This window comes from Megascapheus bottae, chromosome 9, assembly GCF_031878675.1.
Source record: "Megascapheus bottae isolate mThoBot1 chromosome 9, mThoBot2.hap1, whole genome shotgun sequence".
In the NCBI taxonomy this organism is placed as follows: domain Eukaryota; kingdom Metazoa; phylum Chordata; class Mammalia; order Rodentia; family Geomyidae; genus Megascapheus; species Megascapheus bottae.
In genome coordinates this window covers 12,386,716-12,404,064 of record NC_143517.1, presented here as the reverse complement: position 1 = coordinate 12,404,064, position 17,349 = coordinate 12,386,716, and the positions used below count along the sequence as shown (strand labels likewise).

The window sequence follows — 17,349 nt, the reverse complement described above, 5'->3', positions numbered from 1 at the left end:
CCCAAACAAGAAGCAATCTAAGGTATTCCTTTATGAGATAGTAAGATGATGTTCACTGAAGGAGCACAAGAAAAAAAAGTTTCTCATCCTACTGCTCTGCAGATGGGAGGCCCAGAACATCCTACAGGGTCACAAGGGGAGATGTTTAGATGATAAGAAGTAGAAGCTCAGAGCAAGGGGATCATTTAGAACCTTGGCTTCATTGCGATTTCCATAGGGAAGGCAAAGGGCAGGAGAACAATTCAACGTTGGCTAGTTTGAGATTCTGTGCATAGTTTCTATTTGTTGACAGCTGCTCTGAGGTGATAGGACAGAGGAAAAGGCTTGTTCCCTTGTTCTCTCTGTGATGACTAACTTCAGCCGCCCCTCGCCCAGCCAGAGGTTTTCTAAGATGTTAAATATCACTATTAGCAGAAATTAGAAAATACAACATGAGAAGGGGTATCAGTGTGTGAGGAGTAATGCACCTTCCACCTCACGAATACAACTGTAACCCCTCTATGCATTCCAATAAAATAAATCAATAACAAATTTTTAAAAAAAGAAATTGGAAAGTACGCATAATGATATAATGATATCATGTTCTTGTGGAAGGTACTTGTTAAGTTATATTTAGTGAGAGAGCCTATTGTTTACCAAGCCACTGTAAGCACTGGAGATCAGCCATCCACAATGTATTTAAAATCCTTCTGTCGTTATGGCATTTCCATTGTGAAGGGAAGGCATTGTATAACATACTATAATATAAACAACATAACATGACATAATAAAAAATAATGTAACATAAATGACAAACATGTGAGTGTCTGCCTGTGATACGTGCTGAGGACAAAGTAGAATGGAGCCCAAGATTAAAACATGCTCTTGGAGGTGGGAGGTTGTTGACATGGTGAATGGGTGACAAAATGCTGACCAAGGAAGTGACATTTTAACAGCATCTTTCAAGTCTTATAAATAACTGCATATTTTGAAAATACTATAGAGTATTAAAATATTCTACATCATATGCATGCTCTACTGAAAAGAAATAATAGAATATAGGCTATACAAATTAAAAAATTTTGGTTGCAGGTGATATAAATGCAAATGACAAAACAAAAAAAACAAACACTGATTGTGATACTATATTTTGTAAGCCCAGCATGTAGGAGGCTGGTGCAGGAGGATTAAAAATTCAAGGCTGGTCTGTTTCATAGTGAGACCTCTTCTCAACTAATAACAAAAATAATCAGTGAGGGAGGGAGAGAGGGAGAGAAGGAAGGAGGGAGGAAAGAGGAAGGACTTAAAGGGAGGATGGGAGGGAGGAAGGAAAGTAAGGATGGAGGGAGGGAAAGAAAAGCAGAGCTTAAGGTAATAAGATCAAAAAATGCTCTCCAGGGGACCGGGAGTTTGGCCTAGTGGTAGAATGCTTGCCTAGCATGCAGGAAGACCTGGGTTTGATTCCTCGGTACCACATACATAGAAAAAAGCTGGAAGTGGTGCCGAGGCTCAAGTGGTAGAGCTCTAGCCTTGAGAAAGCCCAAGGACAGTGCTCATGCCCTGAGCTCAAGCCCAGGACTGGCAAAAAAATAAAAAATGCTCTCCAGGGAGGAATTATGTGAGAGCAATGCACCAGAGTTGTGGAAATTGCTGTGTAGGCAAAGGGACAGCAAGCAAAGGCCATTATGCCAGGAAACAATCTTGGTGGAGGAAGCCATCCATTAAAAAGGATATGTTGCTGGGCTCTGATGGCTCACACCTGTGGTCCTAGCTACTCCAGAGGCTGAGATCTTAGGATCAAGGTTTAAAGCCAGCCTGGGAAGGAAAGTCTGTGAGACTATTTATCTCCAGTAAACTACCAAAAAAGCCAGAAGTAGTGCTGTGGCTCAAGTGGTAGAGCACTAGCCTTAAACAAAAAAAATCTTAGGGACAGCTATCAGGCCTGGAATTCAAACCCCAGCATCAGCCAAAAAAAGAAAAGAAAAGAAAACAAGACATGTTGAGGGAGTGAGAGGTGTTGGGTCAGGGAGGCCCGTGCCTCACAGATTTCACTGTTTGTGCTCAGGAGGCCTTAATAAGGTGTTACGCATAGTATGCCCACCTAATTGTTCTTTACAGATTCTTTTGGTGACAAGGTAAAGAACAGACTCTGGAAACAAAAGCAAAGTAGAAGGAAGATTATAATATGTATAAGAGATGTTGATGGGGCTGGGAGCTTAGCCTAGTGGTATTGTGCTTGCCTAGCATGCTTGAAGCCCTGGGTTTGATTCGTTGGTACTATAAATAGAGAGAGAAATAGCCAGAAGTGGTGCTGTGGCTCAATGATAGTGCCCAGGCCCTGAGGTCAAGACCCAGGACTGGCAAAAAGAAAAAAAAAAGAGAGAGAGAGAGAGAGAGCGATTGGTGGATTGGACTGTGGTTATGACAAGTTGGGGCAAGGGTGCAGGTGGTAGTGAAGGTACAAAGACTTCATGATGGATTATTAGAGTAGAAAGATCTGGAGAGAGAGGATTCAGGGGTAACTTCTGGTATAATTTGACTACCTGAAGGAAAAGAGAATACCTGTTACTGATTAGGAAATAATAGATTTGGAGCATAGTTGAAATCAAGAATTTGCCTTTACCTGACTTACTTAGCTGTAACCTCCTTTTACACCACTTTTATAATTATAATTTAAAAAAATAAGACCTTTAAAAAAAGAATTTTCTTTAACTGAACACTGGTGGCTCTTTGTAATCCTAGCTACTCAAAAAGCTGAGCTCTAGAGAATGTGGATCCAGAGCCAGCCCAGGCAAAGTCTAAGAAACATCATCCTCCAAATAACTACCAAAACATAAGGATAGAGGTGTAATACAAAAAGTGTGGCTGGGACCCACTACCTGACAAATGTAAATGTAACCCTGACAATAAAAAATAAAAATAAATAAAAATCTTATAAATGTTAAAAAAAAAAGTGTAGCTGGTGTGTGGCTCAAGTGGTGAAGCCCCACTCAAACAAGATTGAACAAACAAGACCCTGAGTTTAAGCCCTGTTAATAGGGAGTGGGATAATGGAGACGGGATTTGCTGTCAGGTCTTGTTACGTTTGCAATGCTTATTAGATGTTTAAGTAAGTGAATCAAACAGACCACTAGATTTAGGTAATTGGAACTTGGAGCCAGGGTACAAATGTGTCAGACAGTAAAGCTCCTACAATCCTTCCTGGGTTGATGAGATTGCCAACTCTGAAGTCAAGAACTGGATACAAAGGTATAGAAATTTCCAGACTGAGGTGTAGTGAATAATGTCCCGTCCTCATGGACAGTCTGTCCAAGCCTTGCTCTAGGACAGTCCCACTTAATACAAAGAAAACAGTACATTTTGCTCTGAATTAAAAGCCATGACATCTTGAGATCTAGAGGTTCAAATTCTTCCTACCTCCTCAATAAAATGTAATTAATTAAATTTTTGTTAATTAAACTTTAATAAATCAACTTCCTGAGCAAAAATTAGTGCATGTTTCTCTTATCCTTTTTATAGACCAGGGGCACTTCACAGCAATTCTATGATTGCTGTAAGTTAACTTGACCAGCAGTTCTTTAAATCTGAAAAACTGTATTGTTATTAAGAAAAAAAGTACTACCAAAATATTGTGCCTGTTCAGATAAGTGATAGGCATTGCCGTTAGTATTAAGTCTTTTGATGAAGAGCAACGAAAGAGCTTAGTGCAAATGTTAATTGCATTATGGCAAAAATCTTTTGTTGCTTTTAGATTTTTTTTTCCTTTCTCTGTGATTTAACTGTGGGCACCAAAATCTAAATAAATGTAGTGCTTCACACCCTTAGTTCACAGGAGGATTTTAAGGCTTAAAGCCTCAAGCAATATTTTTTTATCTCTAAACTATTATACTACAGATGTTATTGATATTAACACTAATGTGGCATAAAGCTGAAGTTAGGCATGCTAAATTAAATTTTAATAGAGTAATTTAAAGAAAACTGTAAATTCTTAGCAGCTTAAAAATACAAACTCAACAGAAGATAAATTATATTCTGATCTGTTGTCTATAATCCCGGCACTAATGAGGCAGAAGCAAGAGGGTTCCGAGTTCAAGTTGGCAAGTTCTAGGCTAGTCTAGACTATGGTACCATGACTGATTTTATAAGGAGCATTACATGATATTTTTTTATTCTCTACTAGAAGAGTAAGCAGTTTAGCTTGGAATATCTGGACAAGTTTGAAAAAATTCAGCAATATAAAATCAGAGCACACTAGTCTTCATTGCTTTGTATAACACAGAAGTCATACTGTCTTATTCTTTGGATCACTGTGAAAATGAGTTCTGAACAAGTTCCCTTAATAAAAATCATAAATTATAAACCTTGTTTATCTTTCACAAGCCATTAATGCTTCTGAAAGAGAAAATGACTCTTTTCCTAGGATGTTTGGCTTTAAGATGATAATGTCCTGTACAAATGTCCAGTTACAATGCAGCTTGTTACCCACGCGTGCAATGTTGATTTTAAAAAGAAAAATAAGAAAACAGGCTTTACAATTCTGATCCAAACAAGTTTGTATCATCTTTACTCAGGGGATTCTTGTTTTTGTTTTTGTTTTTGAATGGTATGTCAATTAAATGCTGGGGTTTCCCCAATTCTAGAAGTTGTAAAATGCTTATTCTTTATTAAATAAAAGGATCTGGGGCTAGGGAGAGGGATAAGTCATACAAACTACCCTCTTCCTGTCTTTTCGATTGAGATGTTTTTGTTGTTGGTGGTGGTGATGGTGATGGTGGTGTTTGGTTTGCTTTCTGGTTTGTTTGTTTGTTGGTGCTTATTACTGGAGTTTGAACTCAGGGTCTGAGTTTTGTCCCTTAGCTTTTTCCCTTAAGGTTGGTGCCTTATCACCTAATCCACAGTTGCACTTCCACTTTTTGATGATTAATTAGAGATAAGAGCCTCACATCATATCCTGCTAGTGCTGGCCTCCAACAACCATCTTCTGATCTCAGCCTCATGAGTAGCTAGTATTACAGGCATGAGGCACTGGCCCTCAGCTCAGATGGTGTTTGAAGAGTCTATTCTTGTCTCTGTGAAGACCTATTGTCATGGCAAGCATTTATCCTTCCACAATCCTTGTAGACTTTAGTTCTAATCTGTTTCATAGCTTCATAGGTTCCAGATGGTGTAGATAGCCTTGAGAGTTTCTGCAGGACTTCCTATGCTTAGATAGCTATTTCTGTTGGATGATCAGTGTTCATGATTATCCAACAGTGTTCATGCCCAGATTCACAAGGTGCTGACGGTTAAACAGAAAAGCTAAGTGTAAATATACAATGGAAAGCTACACAGGTCACATGACCAGTATTAGTGATCACCATTGGAGCTCCTCTGTTGGTAGATAAGTCTATTCTGGGAGATATTTATGGGTATGAAAAGATAATTGAATAATCTGAGGCACATTTACATCAAGCCTTGGTAAATTACTATTTTCTAATATTAGAGATTATTGTGTGACACTTTTTTTCTCTCTCACTAATCTACCCATTGATTCAATTCTACTCATCATCTTGGGCAACAAGGAGAACAAATCATTTCATGGACACCCATGTTTTCCTGAAAGCTCTCACAGATGGCTCATTTTATCCAGTGGTGTTCATTTTTTACTGTTTTGTTCATTTGTGGGCGAGGGAAGGAAGAGATGGATCATTTTCTTACACATCCTCAAAGTGTAGAGTGGGGTTTTAGCTGAGTTCTTCAGTTACCTTCTTCTGTAGTTACCTTAGCGCATGTGATCTGCTAACAAATAAAACATTTTAAATAGGTGAACATCCAAGGATCATAATAGCTCAAAACCTATGTACATGTGGTCATATAGGATGAGACTAAATGAAATGAACTCTAGGATATGTGTGATTGTTGTTCTTAATGTATAATGTTATTTCTCTTCTCTTTTTTACCCTTATGGTTGATCTCATGTTGTTACTGTATCTGAACTTTGTTAGCTGGTATACTGTATACATTTTATTTGCTTATTTGAAATAGGGAAGGGAAGGGGGAAAAAGATGATTGGGGGAGGGAAACGGGGACAAAAACATGAGAAGGGGTATGAATGTGTGAGAAGTAATGCACCTAACAAATGTAATTGTAACCCCTCTACACATTATCCTGACAATAAAAATAAATAAATAAATAGGTGAACATGTTTACACATTCTGATCAGTGTGTGTATATATATATATACTTAAAATGTATATATATATATATTTGAAAACATATATATATATATATATATTTGAATACTTCCATGTCTCCACATCTCCTTTAGCAACTGGCACATTTCTCTGCTTCCAATTACACTTAGCCTCCTTGAACCAGTTCCCTCCTCTATCTTCCTAAGTTCCCTTGAAGCTGCTGAATGCCGTCATGTCTCAAAACAGTCCTAGGAAAACTCATAACTAGGCTATCTGAGGCTCCACCTCTTCTTATCCCCACTGATTATATCTTTCTAGTCCAGCTTGACCTTTAATATACTTGAGCTCTTCCTTTGAAACTTTTTTCACTTGACCTCCTGAAGGCCATTGTTTTGTTTTCATTTTCTTCACTCCTCTATCCTTCTTGTTTACCTTCCCTTATTTTCTTGACATCAAGTGACATTGAAACTTTGGAGGGTCTTTTGGGGCTGGGTGCCAATTCTTAAACTTCTACTTTTCCCTGTCTATATTCAACATCTTTCTGGTTCTCTAGCTTTAAATAAAAATTGTCTTCGGCCTTGACAATTCCAAGTATTTATTCCCAATGATAACTACTCTCCTAACTGTAGACTCATTCATCTATTACATTGCTGAGCCAATATCTCCACTTGGATTTGATATATCCTAAACTCGATTCCCAATTCATACCCCTACCAGTTTCTGTGCCTATCATCTTATTTTCATGAAATGACAGTTCCATCAAGTAACCATATACAGTGGACACTTGAATTTATCCATGTGTTCTCTCTTCCTTTCTTTCTAGCCTATGTCCAGTTCATCTATCACTGTTGCCTCTGACCTTCAGCATATCTGGAATTTTCCCTTCCCACCACCTCCTCCACTGCTTTGTTTTGTTTGTCTCTTGCAAGCATAGACAGTGCTTGCCTCTAGAAAATGGCTGTAGAATAAACAAATGAATGAATGACCCCCTGGAAGAATGAGCACACAAAAGAAAGACTAGGACTTATAGACTGGAGTTTAGTCTGAAGAATGTTTTCAGTTAATATGATACAAGTTCTCATCATCCCTTCTCTTGCTTTGCATTACTCTTGCTTTTATGACATTCCTTTTCATATATAGTTCAGTAGCAAGCTTTGCTTCCTGTTATTAAAACAATGTGATGTTTTTCTTTCTTAGTCTGTATCTCTTGACAAAGAGATAAGATTAATATGTCTTGAATTTCTTGCAAAGCATATCACAAAAAGTTAACCTGATGCAAGTATATTGGGAGAATCGCAAACATAGCTGGTCTTGGTACATGAATCTAGTCTTGGGGTTTCCTCTAGTGTGAAGATGACCTGGCCGAGAAGAGGAGGAGCAATGAGATTCTGCGCAGAGCCATTGAGACCTACCAAGAGGTGGCCAGCCTGCCCGAGGTCCCTGCAGACCTGGTGAAGCTGAGTTTGAAGCGGAGGTCTGAACGACAGCAGTTTCTAGGTGAGGTACAGTAGGCGTTAACGCAGTTAACTTCTGTCTGAGGTGAATGAAAATCATGCATACTCAGAAAATTAGGGAGGAAATCTGTGTTTTATAATTAATTTCCAACAATTTAGCTAGCTGTCTCACATTGGTCATTGTTAAAACTAAAATAAGAATCCAACCTCAATAATTAGTACGATGTAGTGAGAAGTATACACCCCCGCCCACAATTTAAAGGTGAGTCAAATTGAAGAAGGCTCGGGGCTTGGATAATTTGTTAATATATTAGTTGGTCTAGTAACAGTGAGTTACCACATTTTTTTTCTTCCTTAACTACCAAACTGATTCCTAGAGGGTAAAACTATATTTTAATTGAGAAATAATAGATATACCAAGCCCTCTAAAAGTCATGTCCAAACAAGGTATAGGAAATTCATTTTTTTCATCATAAAGAAATCCTGGAAACAGTTTGGGAAGAGTGGCATGAAGCGTATTCTTGGCTGACCCCAGCTCCTAGGTTCAAAGGCAACGTGAGACTAGCTGTCAGCTAAGTCCACATAGACCAAGCTTGTGATTCTTTTTCCCTCCCATGTGAAGAAGGAGAGAAGGGTCTGGGCTATTGTGTCTCTACAAAGTAGGTACTTCACTGACTGTACATTACATCAATCATTCATAGTCCACTTAGAGGAGGTTTAGATGAGTTATAGGGTTTAACAAACCTTTTCTTTGTAGATCTTGGTGTTTGAACTCAGAGCCAGTGTACTGTCCTTGAGCTATTTTACTCAAGGCCAGGTGGCACTCTACCACTTGAGCCCCGGCTCCACGTTTTTGATGGTTAATTAGACATAAAAGTCTCATAGACTTTCCTGCCTGGGATGATTTTTGAATGGTGATACTCAGCCTCCTGAGTAGCTAAAATTGTATATCCAAGCCACCAGCGCCATTTCAACTAATCTTTAATCAGTGTTCTGGGCTATAGAATAAAGGGAGATTGTGTCTTTTTTGTAGATGATCAGGAATGGGATAAGGTGGAGAGCCTAAGGGATGATGGGAAACTGTAAAAAAAAATGGTCTGATAGACTTTCATTTATAAAACCTAGTCGAAAGAAAGGTAGACACACAGCACAAGCCTAGACAGGCATGGTCACACTGAGCTTAGGACAGACTTGAGTTGAGTGACAGTCATTGCTGTTGGGCGCAGAAACGGATGCCTCTTCTTCAGCGTGCCAATCACTGTGTGTGCCACTTAGAGATTCTGGCTTTAAAGCATTAACATGTTGTTTGTTGGAAATGTTCACCGTAATTTTAATTTTTTAAGGATCAATTGAAATATTCAGTTTAGAGTTGAAGATTTGGGGACCCTCCCCCAAAGTGAAGCTGGAATACAGTTGTCTAGCGATAGAGCACAGGCCATGGGACCAGTGTGTGTGTGTGGTGCCCTAAACCATATGGCTTGTTACTGCATTTACTCACTGATGATCCTTCTACACTCTTGGCTAATGTGCCCTTTAAATGAACATCAGTCCTTTAGCTAATTAGTTTTTTGCATGTGTGGTCAGTGTTATTTAGCATTTTTTCCCCCTTACACATTTTGTGTTTCCAACTGTGGCCCAAGCCATTTCTATGAGATCACCTTTGGAATAGACATAGCCCCTTACTACACAGTGTGCCTTTGTCCAGCAGAGGGCACCCTAGCACTGGATGATGTGTTATTTGCGGTATGCCTAGGTCAGTGCTAGAGATAAATACACTTCTCCTTAGAGGTCCTGTCTGGAGCACAGTACGATTCTGTGCATCTTTCCTTCTTTTGATATTTATCCCAGGTGCTTGACCCTTGAACCATCAATAGTTTTAATTTCTTTATCTTTTACTGTAATTTCAAACCTAACCAAAAATATTTCAGCAAAACATTTTTTTTTACAAAGAATTGGCAACAAACTTTCTTAAGGAATTAAGCCTAAGAAATAATATTAATAGGAAATGAGCATGCCTCTAATTCATTTTGTATTGTCTATTAATTTTAAAAAATGGTTGGCATTATCACAACATGATGATTCATAGTCAGGTAGGAGCTGATTTTCCTTCTCTGCTGAGTAGTGAGTTATGATTTGGGTTCTCAGTGTGAAGGTGTACGTCATCTGATTGTGTTTCTATTGATTTTTTTTTTCCTTCTTCCTAATCAGGTCACATGCGAGGTTCTCTGCTTACCCTGCAGAGATTAGTTCAACTTTTTCCCTCTGATATCTCCTTAAAGAACGACCTTGGAGTGGGCTACCTCTTGATGGGAGACAATGCCAGTGCCAAGAAGGTGTATGAAGAGGTGAGTGAGCATCTCTCTTCCACTGAGTCAGAGTTCCTGGATATTGATCTGCCTTCTGCTGAATCTTACCTTCTACAGCTATTTGCAGATTACATGTAAAACGCCCACTCTCTTGTTCCCTTAAGTAGCATGTCCATGGTTATTATCATTGACATGTTCAAGACTTTCTTTGTACCATGCCTCTCTTCTTTTCAGAATGGTTTCAATTTCAGTTAACACAGCATCAAAACTTCCCATTGGAATCATGATGTAGTTTCTCCTCAAACTTGATACTCACCAGTTCATACACAACCAAGAATATTGTTTGTGATAGGAAGAGGAACTCAGATGCTTTGTGAACATAAAAGAAACGTGCTGTCTGTCTCTTTGCAGTAGAATTCTGGAGGAAAACCCGAGCACCATGAGCCTTTTGGACTTGAGGTTACTCCCTCTTGAGGTTACTCAGAAGGGAATTAACTTATCCATCTTCTGTCAAGAATGCCTTTGAAAGGATTTTCACCTTACAATGCATGTTTTAATATATGACTGCTAAGTTGCAAGTGCCTATAAAACTAGAAAAGTGGCTTCTTTAGGTAATAAGGAAATTCATGTACAGAATAAGCAGGATGTGAAGTAAACTTTAAAGCAGGAGAAAGTTAAGGAGGAATGGACAAGCTAAGAATCCCCCTCTAGGCCCACCTTGTTCCCACCTTATTCTGGGAAGTGAAAACTTTAGGGTTCAGTGGTCATGGTAAACATCTATTCCAGGAACACAATTAATGTACATAAATTCCAGTAACTGGCCTGTTTACAGGGTCCAGCAGTCACCAGGACCCAACAGTTAGTCACCTACACCCAGAACAATCAGAAATATACGTATGAATCAAACTAAATGTCAAACTAAATGTTATCCAATCATGAGCATGTAGCTGTAACTTGTTTGTACTTGATTATAAAAGCTGTGTAAAATCTTTGCTTGGGACCTCTCAGCGTCACTGGCAACGAGTGCGCGGAGGTCCGGGTTCAAACTTGTAATAAACGACCCTTGCCCCTTTGCTTTGGCCTCAGCCTCTGGTGGTTCTTTGGGGGTCGCAGGAGTTCGGGTACAACAAAAGTTATTGCTTCTGTGGGAAAAAAGGGTGGATGAATTTTCTTATTCTTTTTAAATTCAGGACTATAGATCAATGGCTTTCAAGCCTCTGTTGTTCACATCAAAATACTAGTACTCCCTGTTAGACAATATGATTTCTTCTGTCATTTAAATACCACCAAATAAAATGATTTCATCCTCCATCCAGAGACCTAGCCTGCTTACACAGTGGTGTGTTCCTTTCTTTATTGCTACTAATGTTTAATTGAAAAATCACTGAATGGTGAAGCAGTTGTTTCTTTACCCTGATCATCAATTTTATGTTTTCTAAGAGAACAGAAGGAAGACTTTTGCTTTTTGAGATATCACTAATAGTAGTAGATTGAGACTATAGTGCTGAAAATGGGTAGTGTCTCCCTAAAGCCTGAACCAGATCCTAAGTTAATTTTATGTACATGTGAGACCTGGCACTTGATAAGGACCAACAGTGTTTACTGAGAAGCATCATGTGTCTCAGTGACAAACTTATGAATATGACAACTGTCAAACTCTAACATACATAATTATTACCACTCTTAGAGGGCATAAAGATGGAAGAAAGCATACATTTCTTTCCTACTTACCCTCCCTCCCTCCTTCCCTCCCTCTCTGCCTTTTCTTCCCTTCTTCCTCCTGTTCTTCCCACCTTTCTTTATTGCTTCCTTTTTTCTATTCACTTTCATTCTTTCTTCCTTTTTTTTCTTCCTTTCCTCCCTCTCTCCTTCCTTGTAGAATTCTTCCTTATTTTTCTTCTCTCTTTTCCTTCCTTTCTCTTTCCCTTCCTGCAGTCAAAAACAAAAACAAAAAACAAAAAAAAACCCTCAATGAAGTGCTTCTGAGAGCCAAGCACACATGAAATTAGGATAGGAGCCAAAAAAATCACTAGTATCTCTAACACAATATGGATTTATCCTTTCTCACCTTTACAAAACTTTCCTTGAATATATTCATCCCTTTTGCTTGATACTAAATATGAAGTAAGTGAAGCAGTTTACTCCTCCCTGTAAAATTAATTTTACCCCATTGTTTATATACTTGAAATCATAACCTCATTTGATTGAGCACAATAGGACACAAAACCTGTAAAATGTGGCCATATTATACAACTGAATGGGTTTCTTTTTAAAGAAACTTTAATAAATTGAAAAGAAGTACAGGATTTTCCCTGTACTCCCTCCTAACTTGCTCACTAATGATCTCTTCCCCCTCTACCTCTCTCCCACCTCTTGCTCTCTTCCCCTACTCTTTGCTGGTACTGGAGTTTGAACTCTGTACCTGGGAGGGAGCTATCTCTAAACTCCTTATATGTCATGCAAGGACTTTGTACTGGATATAGAAATATCAGCTGTACTAGTTTGTGGTGGTTGTCTGTGCTGTGCATATTTTATAGACAACTATGTTCTTGGTATTTATACACAAATATATTTTATTTAAATATATTATTTGTCTATAAAATATGCAAATAATATATGCTTTTAAAATGTAAAAATAAATATAGTCAAGTAAACAACTGGGATATATTTACATAATACTTTTCCATCTGTATCAGTAAATATAGACAAACGTTTAATCTACATTTACATATGAGGAGAGCTGAGAGCCTGTTTCAAACTGTCTTTCAGATAAAAGTAGTGATGGTAATGCTTTCTGTTGGGGTCCTTCTCAGATGTGTAGGAGGGGGGTAAGATGGCAATGGAGTCCACGAATAATCCCGGGAACAGAGACCCAGGAGACCAGACTGTCGAAGCAGATCTAACTCTAAAATACAGATCAGATCAAGCGGTGGCAGTTGTTGAGTCTTTCCTGAATGCGATTGTCAGTCAATGGTGTCCTGAGACAGGCCCCCGCTCCTGCTCAAGCCGCGAGGGGCCAGGCACCCTCTGGCTCTGGACTGCTTGCTGCTTGGCATCACTGAGTGTCCAGCACAGAGTTATTGAAGCACAGGTAACAAGCAGCCCGGCTCCTACGCCACTAGCTAGGAGTCCCTACAGTCTTCCACCCCAGAAATTAACTGATCGAACTTCTATCCCTTCTCAGCCTCTTCTGTTAACTTGTATTTATAATCTAACATTCTTTATTGCTATTTTGGGCCCTCTTTCCCTTGTAACCTCCTTTATCCTTTGCCTTGAATGCTGTGAACCTTCTTCTGGTGAACTCCTATTCATTCCAGTATGGGCTATTTTCACTCAAGGCTGGCACCCTAGTCTTGAGCTACAACTCTGCTTTTGGCTTTTTGGTGGCTACTTGGAGATGAGTCTTACAAAATTTCTTTTATCCAGGCTGGCTTTGAAACACCATAATCCTTTGATTTTAGCCTCCTGGGTAGCACAGATTACAGGCTTGAGACACTGGCACTGAGCTCTAGCACATTTTTTTTTTTCTCTTCTGGCCCCTATAGGTATTTATCTAAGCAGCCCCACAAGCTGAATGTTATTTTTTTTTCTGACATTTAACTTAAAGTTATTTTGCATCATTTCTCTTTAATCCACAACAAATGTATATAATAATGTGTAGTGATATGGTTTGTATCACATATGTACCTTGGTTTGGCATAGAATACTTACAGTTTTATACTCCGTGCTGTGCACTCAAGAAATTTTTATGGAAAAAATATCTTAATAAATCTCATGAAAATACAAATTTCTCCTAACTAAGGTCAGGTATAGGATGTACATGTAAAGTGATGTATACTCACTATGCAAAGGTGTCTTCAAATACAGCAAATTTGAAGCAATTATCTCTAATCACTAAAAAATATACTGAAGTCCTCTCTGTTGGCACAGCTTTGGATGATGTACATTGTCAGTGTCTTGTTCCTGCCATCTCTCTCAGGCCTTTATTCTAGTATAACCCATGTGGACAGGTGAAAGCACATTGAGTTGGGAGGAAATAGACCCATTTAACCTTAATGATTTCAATAAACAAAGCACTCTTTGTAGTTTTCGCCAGAATGTTCCCCTCCAATCCAAGAGAGAAGAGCTAATTGAAATCTGTTTTGATGGGCAGGGCAGGTCTACCAGTTGCTATGTATCACAGTAGCTTTTTGTTTTCTCTGACTCTAGGTTCTGAATGTGACACCCGATGACGGCTTTGCCAAGGTGCATTATGGCTTCATCCTGAAGGCACAAAACAAGATTGCGGAGAGCATCCCCTACTTAAAGGTAGCTGTCCCTGGGCTTCCTCTCGTCTCTTCTGATCCGCAGGACTCATTTTGGACACCCTGACTTCAGCCCCCGAGGCTGGTTGGTAGGCAGTCTTTAGAAAGTGCACCTTGCAGTGATGATGTTCCCAGGCAGGGTGGAATAGCTGTGTGTATGAGCACCATGACAAGAGTAGCCAGGCACTGGTGGCTCACTCCTGTAATCCTAGCTATTCAGGAGGCTGAGATCTCAGAATTGTGGTTCAAAATTAGCTCAAGCAAAGAAGTCTGTGAGAATCTTATCTCCAATAAACCACCTTAAAAAAAAAAAAGGTGGAAATGCAGCTGTGGTTGTAGGGGATTAGACTTGACCAAAAAAACTCAGGGACAGCACCCAGGCCCTGAGTTCAAGGCCCAGGACAGGCACACATACACACACACACACACACACACACACACACACACACACACACACACACACAAATACACACACACACAGGCAAGAATAGACACACATGATTGGCATAATATTGTAAAATATGGAAAGTGTGTCAAACATTGATTTTGCAAGGTAATTATATGTGAGGTCTGCTCTAAATAGGGCTAATGCCTACTTTTGAAAAATGGGTAACCAAGTCAGACTGGACCTCAAGTGTGGTCATGTGACTGAGAAAGTAATTCCTAAATTTTATATAATTTTCCAGGCAATGGTGGCTATTCAGGAGGGTGAGATGTGAAAAATCCCAGTTTGAAGCTAACCCAGAAAGATAAATCCATGAGACTTCTAATCAATTAATACAAATCTGGAAATAGATCTCTGGTTCAAATGGTAGAGTACCAACCTTGAGCCAAGCAAGAGTGTGAGGCTCTAAGTTCAAGCCCTAGTTCTGGCACTCAAAAATTATGCGGGTGTATATATATTTGTATGTACGTACATATGTATATGTTTAATTTTAATTTATATAGTAACAATATAGTGGATAACTGAATAGCTGTGAATGCTGGTTTTCAGGAAGCTGGTTTTCTGGATTTATGATTGTTTTCTTTTACATCACTTCAGTCAGAGATAACCAATAGCACCCCACTGATTGCTGATAGCTTGGGTGTTTTATTTAGATGCCACACATCTATTAAAAACCACTCTAATGGCCTACTTTGAGAATCTGTATATTTTGTGTAACCATGCAAATGTCTAGTTTCTCTTGAACCGTTGTATCTGGATTTAATCTCTGGGACATGAAGTTGAGTGATGGCACCCTCTTGCTGTGGCTGTCACCTGGCTTCTATAAACCTATAGGTTCCTTACCAGGGCCCAGAAGAAATATAGGTTTCTCTGAAAGGATGGTCCTTACATTTCTTTTGATCTTGGAAGGCCTCTTAGTGCTTTAATAGTTTCACAAACCAAACCAGGGCCAGGAAGTGGTGGATGGAGCTTGAAGTTTATTTTCCAAACAATAACGTTCACATCATATCATTATCATGGCACTTGCTACTTTCTCACATCATGCAAATAAAATTTCCTCTTGGTGAAGGATTTTTTTCCAAGTGAACAAACCTCAGAGATGCAGATTTGTAGAAATCTTGACATTTAAGACTTTTTTTCTTTGCTCTTTTAAATTCAGTTTAATGCATTAATCCTCTTCTCTCCCCTACTTCCTTCTTCTCTCCTCTTTTTCAGGCTCGTTCTCTCTCTCTCTCTCTCTCTCTCTCTCTCTCTCTCTCTCTCTCTCTCTCTCTCTCCTCCCTCCCTCCCTCCCTCCCTCCCTCCCTCCCTCCCTCCCTCTCTCTCTCTCTCTCTCTCTCTCTCTCTCTCTCTCTCTCTCTCTCTCTCTCATAAACTCCTTCTTTGGGATATAAATCTCAATCAGCTAAGTGTTTCAGAATAGGAATTGTTTAATGAGAATTACATTCCTGACAAATCCAGTTGGCTTAATTCTTGTATGAGTTTTATAAAAAGCTTCATTAAGAAGTCATGACACGTGTGTTTTGAGTGGAGAAAAATATGACTCGCAGTTGGGCTGCCATAATTTCAAACATGAGCAATTAAACATTTTGGTTCAGGAATAAAAAGACTCTAGACAGCATATGGTCAGATTTGGAGAACAAAATTAATATGAAAGATGCCCAGATAGAGAAATTATTTGAAATATTAAAATATGAAGACCCATAACATAATTGTGTTTGACTTTATGGCTTATTCCACTACTAATGAGTGATAAAGATATTGAGAATTTTAACTTTATGACTTTCTCTTGCTTTTGCATTATAAAGATAACCAGTGTCCTTACTTTTTAAAATAATGAGGTGTATTTTTCCAGTACTTAGATTTTTCTATAATACTTTATTTCATATGCAGGAAATTTATATAAATTAAGAAATAAAGTCTCCTATTTAATTCCTTTGAAAATACTAACATTGTCTCTTCTACAGGAAGGAATAGAATCTGGAGACCCTGGCACCGATGATGGGCGATTTTATTTCCACCTGGGTGATGCCATGCAGAGAGTTGGAAACAAAGAGGTACCAGCTTGTGACTTCCTGTTCTCTCTAACAAAGGATAGAGTCAGCATGGGATATTCTTTCTAGGAAAGAATGAAAACTAAGCAGGCACTTTGACCATAAACTTCTGGTGGTTGTGATTTAAGTTTATGTAGCTCTAGGTTTATGTAGGTAAACAACTGTAGTTGATTCTATAAAATGTTTCTGGGACTTAGCTTTTATAGCTCAAACTATCAGCTAAGTATTCACAAATATAGCCTTTAGTTTGTTGTATGCTGTGTGAGTATGTGTGGGCATGAGCACGTGCACTGATTGGTGTTTGGTATGTTTGTGTGTGTCTCTAAGTGAATGTGAGTGATTGAAGAATATTAGAATATCTTTAAATTTTTTATTAAAGAATTGATTAACATTGATTTTTGTATCATATTTCAAATGACATGTTTAAACAAACAAGTGTTCAAGAGGGGAATCTCTATATATAATCACTGGCACTTAGTTTTTAGAACATAAGACATGGATAAAATTATTTAAGGTTTAAAAATATTTAACAGTTTATTCAAGTTAATTTTGTTTTGGAATTCTTAATGTAGTTATTTTTGGAATGAAGTCTGATTGAGTCCTAAGCACACTGATCCAAATGATGAATGATGTA

General features: G+C 38.6%; 1 protein-coding gene across 9 annotated transcripts in view; it reads left to right on the top strand.

Annotated features, from left to right (window-relative positions):
- The window catches only part of Asph (aspartate beta-hydroxylase), a 192,244-nt gene that overhangs the window by 135,383 nt on the left and 39,512 nt on the right, over window positions 1–17,349 (top strand). For all 9 annotated transcript variants that reach the window (XM_090338865.1, XM_090338861.1, XM_090338864.1 and 6 more), the window contains 4 exons: window positions 7,499–7,649; window positions 9,815–9,951; window positions 14,122–14,220; window positions 16,629–16,718. In XM_090338865.1, the coding sequence (XP_090194991.1) occupies window positions 7,499–7,649; window positions 9,815–9,951; window positions 14,122–14,220; window positions 16,629–16,718 (477 nt within the window). The remainder of the gene's footprint in view (window positions 1–7,498; window positions 7,650–9,814; window positions 9,952–14,121; window positions 14,221–16,628; window positions 16,719–17,349) is intronic.